Source organism: Alexandromys fortis, unplaced genomic scaffold (genome assembly GCF_014885135.2).
Source record: "Alexandromys fortis isolate MF-2015 unplaced genomic scaffold, M_Fortis_MF-2015_v1.1 scaffold_16, whole genome shotgun sequence".
Taxonomy (NCBI): Eukaryota; Metazoa; Chordata; class Mammalia; order Rodentia; family Cricetidae; genus Alexandromys; species Alexandromys fortis.
Window position 1 is genome coordinate 12440684 of NW_026067893.1, and position 15826 is coordinate 12456509.

Genomic DNA, 15826 nt, shown 5'->3' on the forward strand with positions numbered 1-15826 from the left:
CCGGCAATCTTGTCTACTTCCCATAATCAGGAGGATAGCTATATGTTTTTCTTTGGGATCACCTTCTTATTTAGCTTCTTTAGGAGATCAAATTATAGACTCACTGACCTTTATTTATCTCTAGAAACCAATTATGAGTGAGTACATCCCATGTTCATCTTTTTGGGTCTGGGTTACCTCACTCAGGATAGTGACTGTCATACTATAAAAGTTACATACTTTTCATAAAACTGGTATTAACTATGGTCACTAAGGGATGGGTAGAATGTGTTTTGTAGTTAGAAGCCTTTAGAGGCGAAGGGAGGGTGATACGTAGCTGGCGTTCAAGTAACTTTGTCCTAACATGCCCACAATAGACAACATTCATCGATCTCACAATCTCTCCCACCAAGTCTGTGACAGACATTGTTAATTGGTCAGGTGCCATATGCATCTCAGAATCTCTAAAAGAACAAAATCTCTTCACTCTTTATCGCTTAGCAAAGAACATTTGAGGTGAAACTAATTGGCCACCTCTGATCCTTCTCCTTACCCTTATTTGATAAATGAGGAAAGTGGACCCTATGGCTAACTTTGAACTTGTCCAAAAGTCATAGCATCAGAGACCTGGGAGGGTGGCTCAGTCTTTTTGGTTTTTTCGAGACAGGTTTCTCTGAGCTTTGGGGCCTATCCTGGAACTAGCTCTTGTAGACCAGGCTGGCCTCGAACTCACAGAGATCCGCCTGCCTCTGCCTACTGAGTGCTGGGATTAAAGGCGTGTGCACCACTTGCCCTGCAAGCATGGGGCCAATGTTACAATACCTGGAAGTCCACATAAGTGCCAGTTAGTGTAGCAGCTCGCCTGCAGTTCCAGCCTTGGAAAGCACAGAAAGGATCCCCAGAGCAAGAGGGCTAGCAGGAGTAGCCGTATCAACAAGCTCTGAGTTTGAGAGACCCTGCCTCGTTGGATAAGATGGAAAAGCTGTTAGGGGCAATTACCAACATCAACCGCAAGGATCCACGGGTACACTCATCCACACATATCTGTGCCTACCGGTGATTTATACACACATGGAAAAAATGGGAAAAAATAAAAAAGGAAACAGATAAACCTCCCCCAAATCATGACACCAAAAAGATTTGTGGTACCCTAGCTTGTAGTTCATTCCAGTTGGGGTGGTTCTAATTTGGGAAGGAGGGCAGGAGCCACGATGCCTCACCGTCACTGCCGAGATGGCTGCCAGCAGACCGTGGGAGCCCATTCCCTTGACTGTGCCGAGAACAGGACTCTTGCTAGCTTCTAGAAAGGTCTGAAGCAGTCTCTCTCAGGCTCCATTGCTGCCTGGCTCTCAGCCCGTATCACCTCCCTCTTATTGAATAACAAACCCAGCTCCACCAGCCACCGTGTCTGTCTGAGTCAGCGCACACCACCTGTGCCTGCCGGGAGCTGCACACCTTGTTTTCCTGGTGTAAGGTATCATGCCGGGGTGTGTTTGGGTGTCCCGTCAGGGAGGCCTTGGAATGCAGTTGCCGCCCTGTGCACCTCCCTCCTCAGTTCCAGGCTCAAAGGCTTGGCCTAGAAAATTCAGTTTGTCTTCACCGAGCCCCATCCACCCTGTTTGGAGGAAGTGGGTGAAGAAATACATAAGCTGGCCGTGCACCCCTCCAAGCTGGAGGATGAAGGGAAGAAAGCTCTTTGGTGGTGGTCAGGTGAGTGTGTGTGTGTGTGTGTGTGTGTGTGTGTGTGTGTGTGCAGGCATGCACGTACATGAATTCTTAAGTTTCATCTGTATCACTTCACTCCTTTCCTGCCAGAGAGCATTTCATACTTCTCCTGGTCCTCCTGAGGAGCCCCAGTTAAATGCCTGGCGCTCTGTGATACTGAGAACTCCAGGGGAAGAGGCAGGCTGACGGCACTAGCTTGAGTGGGAACCGTCAGCTAGTGGCAGGATCCAAGAATGGCAGAGGAGTGTTGCCCTGGTGGGGCTCCTCTGTAGACCTCCCACACGGGCGTGTGTGCTGGGGCGTCCCAGCTGTGCAGGCTGCTCCCTGTCGAAGGCCCGGAGGTCTCAACATCCTGTACTTCCCAGCTCCAGATGACGGCAACAGTTGGCTTGACGTTCCTGGAACTATGCATATGGGACAGTTAGGATAAGGGATGGCAGCCTGAGTCGTGGGCCCTCCTAAGGGAGGAAAGAGTTGACTTGTATCTCTGGGAGAGGTGAACCTCATCACCTCCATCCCTTATTGACCAGCCATGGGGTCCGAGCCTCAGCAGCTAGATGATCTTAGGTTCTGCAATCCCTGGATCCAAGGCATGCTTGTTCAGGTGGGACTGTAATAGGAGGAACTGAAGAACTGAGCTGCTTCTGTTATAGCTCGCATTGAGCTGGGGAAAGGAAAAGGGATTTCAGCTCCCCAGAGACCCCCTGCTGTTGTATGACATCTCACTGTCCAAGGGCATGTGCAGCTCCAGATGCCACATCCCTGACGTCCAAAGTGGGGTGACAGAAGCACAGAAGGTGTCAGGCAGATTTACCTGAGTTTGGGCCTTGGCCCCGTCTCTTACTGATGATTGACTGTAGGATGTCACCCAAGCCCTAGAGTTCCCCACAGCTGGTTGTAGCTACATTGGTTGTAGCTGCATTGGTTACAGAACCTGCCTCTGTGGCTATGAAGTGTTTGAAGGGACAAAGCACAGGAGACCCTCCCCGCCAAGCCGGGAGCAGCCAGCGGACACAGCTGTTAGGGGACTGTGGATGTAGATTCTCTTTGGAATGAAGGTGCTCGGGTCTCCAGGTTTCTGCAAGTGCCAGCCCAGCTGGACTTGGGGATCAGTCCCCAGCTACAAAAGGGTCTTGGGCATCTCTGGAGCTTCGCTGAGCGCGTGTTCCTGGCTTGGCCAGGGGACAGCTTTCAAAGCAGCCAGGCCTTGGCTCTGTCTCTAATTAGGGAGCCTTCATCTGTTGCCTGGCAGAACAGAGTGGCCAGTTCAGCCTTGTTGGAATGCTGGAGGATGGGGGGAAGTGGCTAGGCAGTGGGAAGGGGGGCCCTCAGGCTAAATGGATGACATTCAGATATACAAAATAAAATTGAAAAAAGAAAAACTCAAACAGGAAGCATGCGGCTGGTGTCTGGGCTGGTGGGGAGATGCTTGCAGAGGTGGCTGTGTGTGTGACAAGCTGGCCATTCTTCCCACTGTGTCTCCCAGGGGCGCCTCTGAAGGCCAGCCTGTCTCCCTCCCCAGTGAGACAGGCTCCTTTTGTCTTGGGTTTCCCAGTGCCTCACTTCTCAGCTTGGAGCCGTAGGAAGAGGACTCCCCGGTGGAAGGGTGGCGAGAACCCCTGTGTGTTCAGTGGATGCTGGCTGTACCCACTCTTTCTCCATCGGGCCGTTCAGTGGAGGTGCGGCCAAAGCAGAGTGTCTGGACCAGAAGGCCATAGTTCTAAGAAACTCATGTAGGAGGGCTCAACTCTATAGATCCCATCTATTGCATCCCACTGTGCGGCCACCAGGGTCTGGAGCCCACACAGGCCTGAAGGCAGGTGCTGGAGACCTCACTGCAACCATCAGGATATCCCTTGTACTTCTGCCTCCTCCCACAGGCAGGACATCTACCTGGAGAGGTGACCTCTAGCCGGCCTGCAGGGTGGACTAGAAGGCACCCAGATGTTTAGAGACATTTTCCCTGTGGCATGTCCCGTTCTCTGGCAGATGCAGTTTTTCCTACAGGAAGGCCAGTGAGCATCGCCCAGATGGGAAGGCCGATGGTCATGGCTCTCTGTGTGGGCACGGCTCCCTGCGTTAGCACGGCTCTCTGCAGGGACATGGCTCTCGGTGGAGACATGGCCGTCTGTGTGGTCATGCTACACTGCAGGGACACGACTCTTGGTGGAGACATGGCCGTCTATGTGGTCATGACACTCTGCAGGGGCACAGCTCTCTGTGTGAACATGGCTCTCTGCAGGGACATGGCTCTCAGTGGAGATATGGCCGTCTGCGTGGTCATGACACTCTGCAGGGGCACAGCTCTCTGTGTGAACATGGCTCTCTGCAGGGACATGGCTCTCTGCGTGGGCACCACACTCTGCGGGAGCACGGCACACGGTTCCCTGCAAGGGCATGGCTGTCTGTGGGAACACAGCTCTCTTGCGTGGGCTGCTTTACAAGGCTTCCCCGGGCAACCCCACCCAACTTTTATTTTCTCTCTGGGATTTCTCTTTTTCCATCTGGGTTCCACTTCCTCCCTACTTCCCCCAATGTGAAGAGACTGCTAGAAGCTCTTGCCTGAAAGAGATTCCTGGGGGCAATGACAGAAGACAACTCTGGCCTGGAAAGCAGCTTTGGGAACCTGGGAAGAAGTCATCAAAGCCAGAGTCAGGCCAGCTGTTAGGGGCCCCTGAGGCATGGCAAGAGAGTCGAGTTCAGTTGGGACCACACAGACCTAGCTGGACATCCTGGGTCCAACACACGGAGAACTGGCTCTTCCTCTCAGACCTCCCTCAGAACAGCCCTGCAGCTCTGACCACTCTGCTCGCACCTGAGAGACGCGGACTTAGTCTTCCTCTCTGCCTTGTGCTTCTGTTCCCAGGCTTTCTGCCAATCAGGGTGCGCCTTCTCAGACAGAAGCCATGTCATACCATGGCCCTGTGCATAAGCATCCTGAAAGATCTGCCGTCTTTTCCAAATGAACTCTGAACTCCAGTCCCTGACCCTGTGTGATCAGTTCATGGGCCCTTTCAGACTGACCCTGCTCCCCTCACTGCCACCTCAGAGCCTTCTTCCTGTCCCTGCTGTTCTCCTTTCTCCAGGACTCCCTTCCCCACATCTTTAAGAGTGGATCCCTGAGCATTGAGCCTCTAGTCACGAAGCAAGACCTCCCTCCTTGACCACATGAAGGCCTCCCTCCTAGGCCACGTCAAGGCCTCCTTTGACCGCATCAAGGCCTCCTTTGACCACGTCAAGGCCTCCTTTGACCACGTCAAGGCCTCCCTCCTAGGCCACGTCAAGGCCTCCTTTGACCACGTCAAGGCCTCCCTCCTAGGCCACGTCAAGGCCTCCTTTGACCACGTCAAGGCCTCCTTTGACCACGTCAAGGCCTCCCTCCTAGGCCACGTCAAGGCCTCCTTTGACCACGTCAAGGCCTCCCTCCTAGGCCACGTCAAGGCCTCCTTTGACCACGTCAAGGCCTCCTTTGACCACATCAAGGCCTCCCTCCTAGGCCACGTCAAGGCCTCCTTTGACCGCCTACCTTGTCTTCAAGTCTCTTCTCTTCGTCTGTCATCTTATCAGCCATTTGTTTGCTCTCACCTTCCCCACATGAGCTTTAGGAGAAGAAATAGCTCCGTGGCTTCTGTCTTCCCAGTCACTAGAGCAATGCTTGTTTACCAGGCCAGCAGGGAAATCATTGTGAATGGATCCTAGGGAGCATCGGCTGTGGGAGATGGTGAGGGGCCACATGCTTCTCTGCTTCAAAGGCAGGTGTGTTAGGCTTCCACTCCTTTGGGCAGTCCTGGTCTTCACCTACGGACTGGTCTGCCGTCACTTGCTGAAGATCTTATCAAATCCATGGGGGGCAAAGAACATTGGGACTTCTTGAGTTCTAGCTGTGCCTGAAGCACTCTGTGCCCTTGTTCAAATAGAGGTTTGGGTGTAGCCAGCGGGCAGGGTGATGCTGCTTTTCCACCAGGCTCTTAGCTGATGTCCCTATTGTTGGTCTCCGTTCTCTGTGTTGTTTCTTCTTTCTGTTCAAGTGTGATCTCTGTGCAGAGCCATTTGGTCCTAGCCTGAGGTGACCCGGAAGGAACTGGACCTGAGTTTGTGTCCCTGTACTTGCTGCAGACTTGAAGAACCAGGCTTTCCAGCGGTGGCTCATTCACTTTGGGAAGCAGGGCTGGCAGGGCTGGGGAAGGATGGCTCACTTTGTATAGAAGTCCCCATGCAGGGACTATACTGCCTGAGCTGTGTGGCCCCAGATCATTCCTAGACGGACTCTACATTTTCAGTTTAGTTCCGGAGACCTTGGCTAAACTCCCTGTATTAGGATAATACAGCCACTGCCTAACAAACTCTCAGTGACTTAACATAAGAAACTTTCATTTTCTGTTCGTGTCCCAGACCAAAATAAGTCAGTGACAGTGGCAGGTTCAGCTCCAGGAAGCTATTCAGGAGTTGGGACTCACCCATCTGCAGACCCCATCTCCTGTGGATTGGTATCTGAGGCCACTGGAGGAGTGCAGGAAGAGTTTCATAGGTTGTGCCTGTGGAGTTGAGGGTGGAGCCTGCTCAAGTTCCACCAACCAGGATGCGGTCATGTGACTATACTGCCAGCAAGAGAGGATAGGAAGCGTGGGTTAGATGTGTCCGGTGTGTTTTGACCACTGTGGTGAACAGTGGGACTTTCAATGCCCAGGTTCACTTCTATACACTTCCAAGCATTGACAGGTCACGTAAACAGGTCATGTGACAAATGTGAAGTTCTAGAAGCATGGCCACTCTGCAGAAGCCACCTGCAGAAGAGGGAGCTGCAGGAGTGTGCTGTGCTTGTGAGGACTACAGACAGCTGTGCAATGTGTGGGGACGCATGTGAGGCAGCAGGACACAAGACTACATGTACCAGTGATGCAGAGGTCCTGAGCATGCTGGTCCCATGCAGATGGCAGAAAGCCAGTAGCGGGTATGAAGCCCGAGGCAGCAGCATTCAGAGCTGGTGTTTACTTGGCACCGTGATTACTGGGACATTAGTGACATTCATGTGGTTGTGAAATTTGTAATGGACAAAGGGGAGCATTGGGGAACCCAAGTTCCTGGTTCAGTAACCCTAGCCAGAACTCAGAAGGCCAGCGTGTCCTTTGCTGGACTCCCTTGTCTGCGCAGACAATAATAGTAGCTTTGTGGAGGTGCCTGGACCCTGTGCTACAACCCTAGAGTGTTTGCTGCCTGGAAAGGCTTGGCTGGGTCTGACCTGCACTCTCTGCGGTCATAGCTGCTCTCTGGCCCCAGAAAAGCAGAGGCGAGCTCCTGGGTAGCTAAGCCTCAAGGGGAAGGCTGGTAAAAGAGCTGGGCTCTGCCCACTCCACCCTTGCCTTCTCTTCAGCCTCTTCTTTTGTTTTTCCCTTTTGTACAAGACATTTGTGGGGAAAGAACTTTAAGGCCTGAAAAGACCCTGACCCGTGTAGAACAGAGTAAACAGCTGGGCATGGGGGTGCATGCCTTTAATCCCAGCACTCAGGAGGCAAAAGTAGACGATCTCTGTGAGTTCAAGGCCAGCCTGGTCTACAGAGTGAGTTCTAGGACAGTTAGGGCTACCTTGCCTCAAAACACACACACACAGAGGAAGAGAGAGGGGGAAGAAGGAGGAGAAGGAGAAGAAGGAGAAGGAGGAGGAGGGGGAGGGGGGAGAAGGAGAAGGAGAAGGAGAAGAGGAAGAGGAAGAGGAAGAAGAAGAAGAAGAAGAAGAAGAAGAAGAAGAAGAAGAAGAAGAAGAAGAAGAAGAAGAAGAAGAAGAAGAAGAAGCAGCTAGAACTGAGAAAACAACAGGGAATGAAGCCACTTGAGTTACAGAAAGAAGTAAGGCGTTAGTGTGCCATCATACACATCCTGACATCCTGCTTGGCCGCTCTTTCCATCAGGAGGGCGCGTTAGAGCCTGGACCAGAATCTCATTGCCTTGAACAGTAGTTTGGCCCTAAAGGTCTGCCTAGGCCTCATCTCTGTTCTCTGTCCCAAACTTTGGGCAGAGTTTGATCTCAGGGCACCCCAGGCAGTTTGGGAACCGCAATCTTAACCATACAGTAGGTAAGAATAAAAAACTGAGACTAGGGGAAAAGGTTCCATTCTGTTCTCTTCCCCTCTTCTCACATCTTCAGGGCCTCTTCCCTCTTTTTTTTTTCTTGGATGTTCTGGAAGAGGGAGGTGTTGGCAACTTTGGGCATAGTTTAGAAACCTTAGAAGGGGTCTCTGGCAAGGCTAAGGGACCACAGACCTCTAGGAGGAAGCTGGGTGATCGTAGCCAGACTTCACCTCCATGTGGTTGTTACCACCCTGCCCTGACTGGGCATCAGTAGCACTCTGGCCAACTGCTGCCCTCCCCCCAGATGTTTCTTTTACCCAGCCTGTGTAGGAGCCAGATGTGTCTCTCTAAAATTCACTTTGCATGTGTCCCTTCTCTGCTCAGCATCCTCCAGAGACTCCCTGTTGCCTCCAGCAGGAAGTCCAATTTCCTCCCCTCAGACTCAGCCCCGCCCTCCTCAGGATCAGGACCCTCCAGTCCAGGCCACCTTCCTGGGAGTGAAGGAGGAAGAGCCAGGAAGTACCATCCCTGGGCATTGCCGTCTCGTGAGTAGGTTGAGGGTGCCCTGTTCCCTGGAGGAGAACTACATTTCATGGCATGTGTGGCCTGCTCACTTCTCCCAAAGCCAGGCTGGAAGCTGGCTAAGCCCACACCTCTGCCCTGGCGTAGTTGCCCCTGGCTTTCCCGGTGGTTGGCTCCTCTGGTATTATGCCTACCCTTTCCTCTTGACCAGAGAGAGCTGAAGGGCGTGGGGACTAACATGGGATGAAGCCAAGAGCTTTAGGATGCAAAAGGCCGTCAAGTCACCGAGGACGTACCCTAAAGGCCTTTCAGCCATTGACAGTAAGGGGTGGCTGGGCCTAACGGACACTGCCCAGCTTTCCTGGGAGCTAGAAGGCTTCAGGACAGCACCAGAGATGGAATGGCACCAGGAGTCAGGTGTCACTGTCTTAAGACAGCCCGGTACCACAGACTGACAGTAAGCCAAACCTACCCTTACCTGTGCCGTCCTACTCACCCATACTTCACTCCGTGGCACTGTTCTTACTCAGAGATGATGGTCTAGCTTTGTGTCAACTTGACACAAGCCAGAGTCATCAGAGAAATGAGAAAATGCCTCCATAAAATCAGGCTGTAGGCAAGCCTGTAGAGAATTTTCTTAATCAGTGGTTGATGGGAGAGTGTGCCTCAAGTGTCCCGTGACTGAGTTCCACTGCTGCACCGCGTCTGACGGTTTCCTCCGTTCTCCGCAGTTCTAACCATGTTGCGTGTTTTCCCTCTTCCACCTCACGTCAGTCCCCGGGAAGGGACAGGGGTAATGGGCCTACCTTTCAGCAGCCCTTTCTTGAGTGTTTTTGCTATGCCCATGGATCCGGACACGACAGCTATTTCTTCACTGGGGTTACTGTGGCCCAGAGAGGGTTTCCCAGTTCACCAAGTCTTTGGCAGGCTGGAACTGGAACCCTCCACTTGACTGCAATCCAGTGCTCTTTCTCTTTCATGTATGTGGCGTGAGCCCATGGAGATAGATATGGGGAAGACTGGGGTAGCCAGCCTGCTTGGGCACCTTCCAGGCACAGAGAGAGGGCTCACAGTCTGGAAATAGCTCTGATAGCATGTCACTGATTTCCTCCCTCTTTGTGAGTCCCTCAGCAGGTGGTAGGCGATTGGCCCAGCCTCCACCATGTTAAATGTAACACATGTCCTGGCTGAACTCCCTCCCCCAACACACAAACACCCGCTGAACTGCTGGGAAAATCTGAGGCCTCCACTCTGAGACTGGCCCACGCACACCAGCTGGGCAGCTCCCTGGGGCCCCTGGATACTCACAGCTAGGTAGGGCCTGGCCAAAACAGCTTCCCCATCTGCTTCCCACTATCCCCACTAGATCCTCGACCTCAGTACTACTGTCCCCGCCTAGCAGACAAGGGAACAGATCTGTATAGAGCTGCCCGGCTCAGCCTGTTTATTCCTCATGTTTACTAACTTGCTGTGCCAAGCCACTGCGACTCCAGCAAGACTTCTGGGAGGAGGAGGGCAGCAAGTTTCCTTTAGTGGTTATCTGTTGTCTTAAGGTGTATGTGTGCACACGCACAGTGTGCGTGCATGTGTGTGTGTGTGTGTATGTATGTGTGTGTGCATGCACATATGCATGTTTGTGCGTGTGTGCATGTGTAGAGAATAATGCTCTCCCAGTCCATATATTGACAACTAAACCCCAGTCCTCAGGAAGTGGCCGTATCTTTAAGATGAGGTCTGCTTTGGAGTAGGCCAGGTCTCCTGTGCAGCGTGACTGATAACCTTCTCAAAGGGGACATTGGGTCACAGGGAGAGAGGCATGTGCAGACAAAGGTGACGCTTCATCAGCCATAGAGTTCCTGTGTGGCCATAATGACCAGAAACCATGGTGAAGCGAGCAGCAAAGTCTCCCTTGTGCCCCTAGAAGGAGCCAAAGCCCCCGACACTTTGGGTTTGGGATTCTGGACTCAGAACTGTGGGACAGTAGGCCCATGTCATTTACACCACCTAATTTATGATGCTGTGCCATGATGGCCCTAACAAAATAACCCAGTCAGACAGCACATGGCCTGGGGTTGTGACTCAGTTAGTGGGGCCATTGCTTAGCATTCACTGTGTCCCGGGTTTAATCCCCCCAGCACAATGTAAACTGGCCGTGGTGGCCCTTGCCTGCATTGAGAGGTGGAGGCAGGCAGAGTTCATAGTCCATCCTCAGCTGCACCCCATGTTCTAAACAAAGCCCAGCCCTGGGCTATATGAGACTCTGTCACAATACACACACACACACACACACACACACACACACACACACACACACACACACGGAGGAGGTGGGGAAGCTATATGCCAAGAAGTGAGGGCGACCTCTAGAAGCTGATGGAGGCGTGGGGACTCTTTCTCCTGGAGCTTCAGGAAGAGACACCTCTTTGACTCCCCCAGACCTGATGGAGATGGCTGTTCAGTGAGCACTGGTGCCTCAGCAGCTCCCGCAATGTTTCTCCTACCCCTCCACCCCTAGAGCCCACAGCTATGAGTGGCAGTGTCCTCCAGCTGACTTCTGGCAGTGGCTCCATCCTTTGCATTTCTGGGGCCGCGCCAGCATGTCTGGCCCACTTTGGAGATGCACGCTGGGCACCCACCCTTACCAACACTGGTGCCAACTGTGTCCTCGCTCCCAAGCCTCCACCCTGGATCTCACCACTTTCCCTGACACATGGCGGCATTTCATGGGATTCAGGAGCAAGGCTACTCAGTCCGCTCTGCCTGCCTCCTGTAGCAGCACCGACCCTCACACCCACAAGCCTCTGCTCTTGTCCTCCGGCTGAGCGCCTGTCTTCCTTTCGCTCCCACTGTGTTAATTCAGAGCCTAGCTCCCTGGTCCTCTTGGGGAAGTCTGCTTTGCCTGCCCAGTCCCTCATCTTGGCCCCTCCCTAACTTTTATTATGTGTAAGCAACATGACCCTCATCCAAAGCCACCCTATTTCTGTGGGGGTGTCCCAGCTCACTCAGAGTCTGGGCCATGATTCACACTGGATCCTCTTAATGCAGCGTGTAGACCACCATGGTAAAGGGAAGGGGCTTGGATCAGTGACAGCTGTGTGATTTCCAGAACATACTCAAGAAGGACTTCTTTAACTTTTTGCAGACTTTGGAAGCTACAGTGGACCCCTTTAGGCAGTGGGGAATGTTCTAGTACCCTGTATTTTGGCTTTAGCATGTTATGGTTTTATGACCCAACAATAAAGTCATCCTTGCCAGGGTGGAAGAGTCCTCTCTGTTGCTGTCTTCTTTCTTGGGCTTTCTTTTTCTTTTCTTTTTTAAAATATTTATTTATTTATTATGTATACAATATTCTGTCTGCGTGTATGCCTGCAGGCTGGAAGAGGGCACCAGACCCCATTACAGATGGTTGTAAGCCACCATGTGGTTGCCGGGAATTGAACTCAGGACCTTTGGAAGAGCAGGCAATGCTTTTAACCACTGAGCCATCTCTTCAGCCCCTTTCTTGGGCTTTCTTAATGTCTGCATGAGTGTAAGGTCAGCTGTGGGGGGGCTGTAGTGTAAGGTCAGCTGTGAGGGGCTGTAGTGTTGGGTCAGCTGTGAGGGGCTGTAGTGTTGGGTCAGCTGTGAGGGGCTGTAGTGTTGGGTCAGCTGTGAGGGGCTGTAGTGTTGGATCAGCTGTGAGGGGCTGTAGTGATTTTTATGGGGGAGCTTGCATCCATCCTACTGTCCAACATCAGCTTCAGCATCTGGGATCTCTAATGACCGCCCCATTCTAGGCTGCCCCCTTCTGTCCTACAGTGAACCATAGCCCCATCCCCCATCCTCTTGTTCTCCAATCTTTTTGTTAATGAGTTGTGGCATCTTGCCCGTTGCTTGGACTCCAGAGGGTAACCAGATTAGCTGGTATGGTTTTGGAGCCACTGTCCACACTGGTTTGCTCTGCTTTATGTGTATGTAGGTCTTAAAGAACGGGGGAGAATGTTAATGAATGTATCTCAGGGAGAGACCATGTTAACAAAAGTGCCCTCCACTCCAAGCCCCACTCTGCTGGGCTCTCATTCTACTCAGTATTGAGACACCCCCCCCCGTCCTTTCCCCCTATCCTTCCCTCCCCTCCTTCCTTCACCATCTTTCCTCATCTGTCCCTTGCTCACTCGTGCCTTCTCCCTCTCTCCATTTTTACTGAATTGTGGTCAGATACACTAAGCACAATATTTACCCCTTGAGCCTTTGTGAACTGCATAGTTCAGGGATGCTAATGTGTTCCTTTGTTGATCGCCCACATTTTCTTCTCGAGGTCTTTTCTTATTTTCTCTTCAAGGACTTCCTGTCTTATACCATCCAGGGATTAAATTGTTTTTAATGAGAACCAAAAGAAAAAAAAAAGGTCACCTCTTGAGAAATCTCTGAGTTTGTGTGTAACTTCTTATTGGTTGTGAACACCAATGGTTTCATTTCCTCCTGGCACTAGAGCTTGACTCAGGGCCTTGAACGTGCTGGGCATGTTCTCTTTTTACACTTGGTTTTGAGACTAGAGCTTTCTGAGTTTCCCAGCCTGGCCTTGAACTCACTCTGTAGCACAGGAGGGCCTTGAACTTTCCATCCTTTTGCCTCAGCCTCTCGATTAGCTGGTTTTACAGGTCTGTACCACAAGACCTAGGTTCCTTTCTAGACTGAATGCCTCTCAGCAAACACTGTGTACATAAACACTGCCCCCACATACACGCATTTGTTGTTCATTTTTTTTTTTTATTCTTTTGGTTTTCCGAGACAGGGTTTCTCTATAGCTTTGGAGCCTGTCCTGGAACTAGCTCTTGTAGACCAGGCTGGTCTCGAACTCACAGAGGTCCTGCTCTGCCTCCCAAATGCTGGGATTAAAGGCATGTGCCACCACCGCCCAGCTGTGTGTTCATTCTTAATTAGAACAAATAACAAATGTAAATAAAAAAAATGTGTAAAGTCTTCACACACGCTGAACAACAAATTAAAGAGTGGAAGTCTCCGTTGTGAAGGTAGCTGTTCTTACCAGGGACGTGACGCAACTGCTTTATTCCCAGCACTTGGGGGAAGAGGCAGGCGGGGCTGAGTTCCAGGCTAGTCTAGGCTCCAGTTAGTGATGCCCTGTCTTAAAAAAAAAAAAAAAAAAAAAAAAAAAGCCCCCTAGATTGGTGTGTGAATTCTGTGTATTTCCTCCTCCCCAATCTCAAGAGCTTTTATTTTAGAGCAGTGGTTCTCAATCTGTGGGTCACCACGACCCCTTTGGGGGTTGAATGAGCCTTTCACGGGGGTCACCTAAGACCATAGGAAAATACAGATATTCACATTACAATTCATAACCGTGGTAAAATTAAATTTATGAAGTAGCAATGAAATAGTTTTATGATTGGGGGGGTCACCACAGCATGAGAAACTGTATTAAAAGGGTTGCAGCATTAAGAAGGTTGAGAAACACTGTTTCATAATCAGCCTAAACATTGTTAATTGCAGAGGGTCTAAAACCACTAATTTTGAAAAAGAAAAATTTTAAGACTTAACAAAATCCTTTAGAGATCGAGAGGATGGTATTGGGGGGCGGGGGTCACCAGACAGCATGAAGTCCTGAAACAGACTGGAGTTCGTTGACTCTTTGACAAGGACTTAAGCTAATTTAGAAGGCAGAGGAGCCTTCTCAGCAGGCTAGCAGACTGCTCCGATAATGGGGTATCCACCCCTGAAATCTATGCTCACATTCGATAGCAGGTTTAATTTGAACAGAGAATTCTGCCAAACTCCCTTGTCCCCCAAATAAGAGGATTTTGCTAAATAAATACTTTAGAGGTAGCACCTAGTCCCCGCCCCCCATCTATTATTTATATACCGTCATGTCACATGGGTCCAACAGGATGTCTCACTGTTGAGGGGCAAAGAGTTCTCCTCTTCAGTACTTGAATAAACAGGAGTAAACCACCAGGCTGTGGCTGTTCCACAGTTAGCTGGTAGAGTATTTGTCTCACATGCCCGAAGCCCTGAGTTGGTTTTATCTGTTTTACCATGTAAAACAGACGTAGTGGTGTGTGCTGGTAATCCCAGCAGGTGGACAGGAAGATCAGAAGTTCAAGGTTATCCTCAGCCTCGAAGTGGGTTCCAGGCCAACTTGGCCTCCGTAAAACCCTGTCTCAAGGGGGTGGGGGTGGCTGGTGTAAATCACAAAGGCTGTGTCAGTTTGTCAGCTAGGATCAACATATTTCAAGTTCTGTTGGGATTCAAAGAAGGAACATGGTGCCCTTTGGCTGGGACTGTCCTACAGGACTCTTAGAGTAGGTCTCACTGGGAAGGCCACCCAGGAGCACAGGGACTGGAAGGCGTGTACAGGGTGAGATGCTGCGCTTAGCATTCTCTGATTTAACTGGTGTGGGGATTTTGTGATAGTGCTTTGGTGTGTAGCCTTGAGCTCCGAGGCTCCCTACAACTGTTTCTAGAGCGCTGGGATGCTGGGAGCTGCCACGCTGGCTTGCCTTTACTGCCACTGCCTCTGTGATGCATAGCAACTCCAGCATCTAACATAGGAGCTGCCAAGGCCACAGGACAAACGGGTTCTTGAGGTTTCCTTGCTCACTTGTGGTCCTACAGACTGGGCGCTGGGCACTTCTCTTTTTTAAGGGAAATTTGTAGGGCTTCACTGGGAAATCCTGCCACACACTCCCAGCGATGTTCTTTTTGTTCCCTGGGTAGAAATGGTCTGACTCTAAAGGATTAAGGTGGAAACACTGGATGGAGCTCCTCCCTCTCAGCAGGCCAGCAGTTGGACCTCTTGGGTTACAGATGTGCCCCACTTGGGTGGGCCCGCCTCCTTTCTCCCCAGAGTTTATTACTGCGGAGCCCTGCCCTGGGAGAGGGTGGAATCAGCTTTCCCTGGCCGAGCCAGCTCCTGGAACCTAACTGTCCAGTATCTCTCTCACGACCCACCCCTTAGCTAAACAGTCCGTGCTGAAGGGGTTGCGCTGTGCTTTAAAGGCTGCTGTGGCCAGGCACTTCTCGCTCCAGGACCCACCCTGGCAAGGAGACCTGCTTTTCTTCTGTCCTGACTCAGGGCCTCCAAGGGTGACAGGAGACTCTACTTGCCTAAAAAAGTGGTCACAGCAGAACTCCACAGCGGGTGAGACCCTTCTCATTGCCCATTGCCCAAGCTCCTAGGCTTCCTCCTCGGGAAAGCCTGGCCAGGTCTTCAGCTCCTGCGTCTCTCTGTGGGGCTCAGCCTTACCTGTCAGGCACTGTGCGGCTTGCCCGCCTCCGAAGAAGTTACACTGGCTCTGGATATCCAATGTGGACACGCTGCCCACCGTCCAGCCATCGTAGGCCCTTAACTGTGTAGCCCTCCCAGACCAAGGGCTGCTGCCTTCACACACTGCTGGCTCAGCTCCATTACGTCACCTTTGTTTGGTTTCTGCTCTGGAGTCACGGCCAGGGCTTTTGATTTCTTTGGAAGGCGACCTGTTGCTAGATGAAGTATCACTGGCAGCTGCTTAGCCTGGCTTTGTGTTCCATGGCCGTGAGT

General features: G+C 51.6%; 1 protein-coding gene across 6 annotated transcripts in view; it reads left to right on the top strand.

Moving 5' to 3' along the window:
- Positions 1-15826, top strand: part of Sh3pxd2a (SH3 and PX domains 2A) — a 199454-nt gene that overhangs the window by 49186 nt on the left and 134442 nt on the right. For 3 of the 6 annotated variants that reach the window (XM_050145386.1, XM_050145404.1, XM_050145414.1), the window contains exon 1: positions 1541-1689. The exons of the other annotated variants lie outside the window; for them this stretch is intronic. In XM_050145386.1, coding sequence (XP_050001343.1) covers positions 1657-1689 — 33 coding nt within the window. In that variant the 5' untranslated portion in view covers positions 1541-1656. Of the gene's footprint in view, positions 1-1540; positions 1690-15826 lie in introns of those variants that run through there. 6 annotated transcript variants of the gene reach the window in all.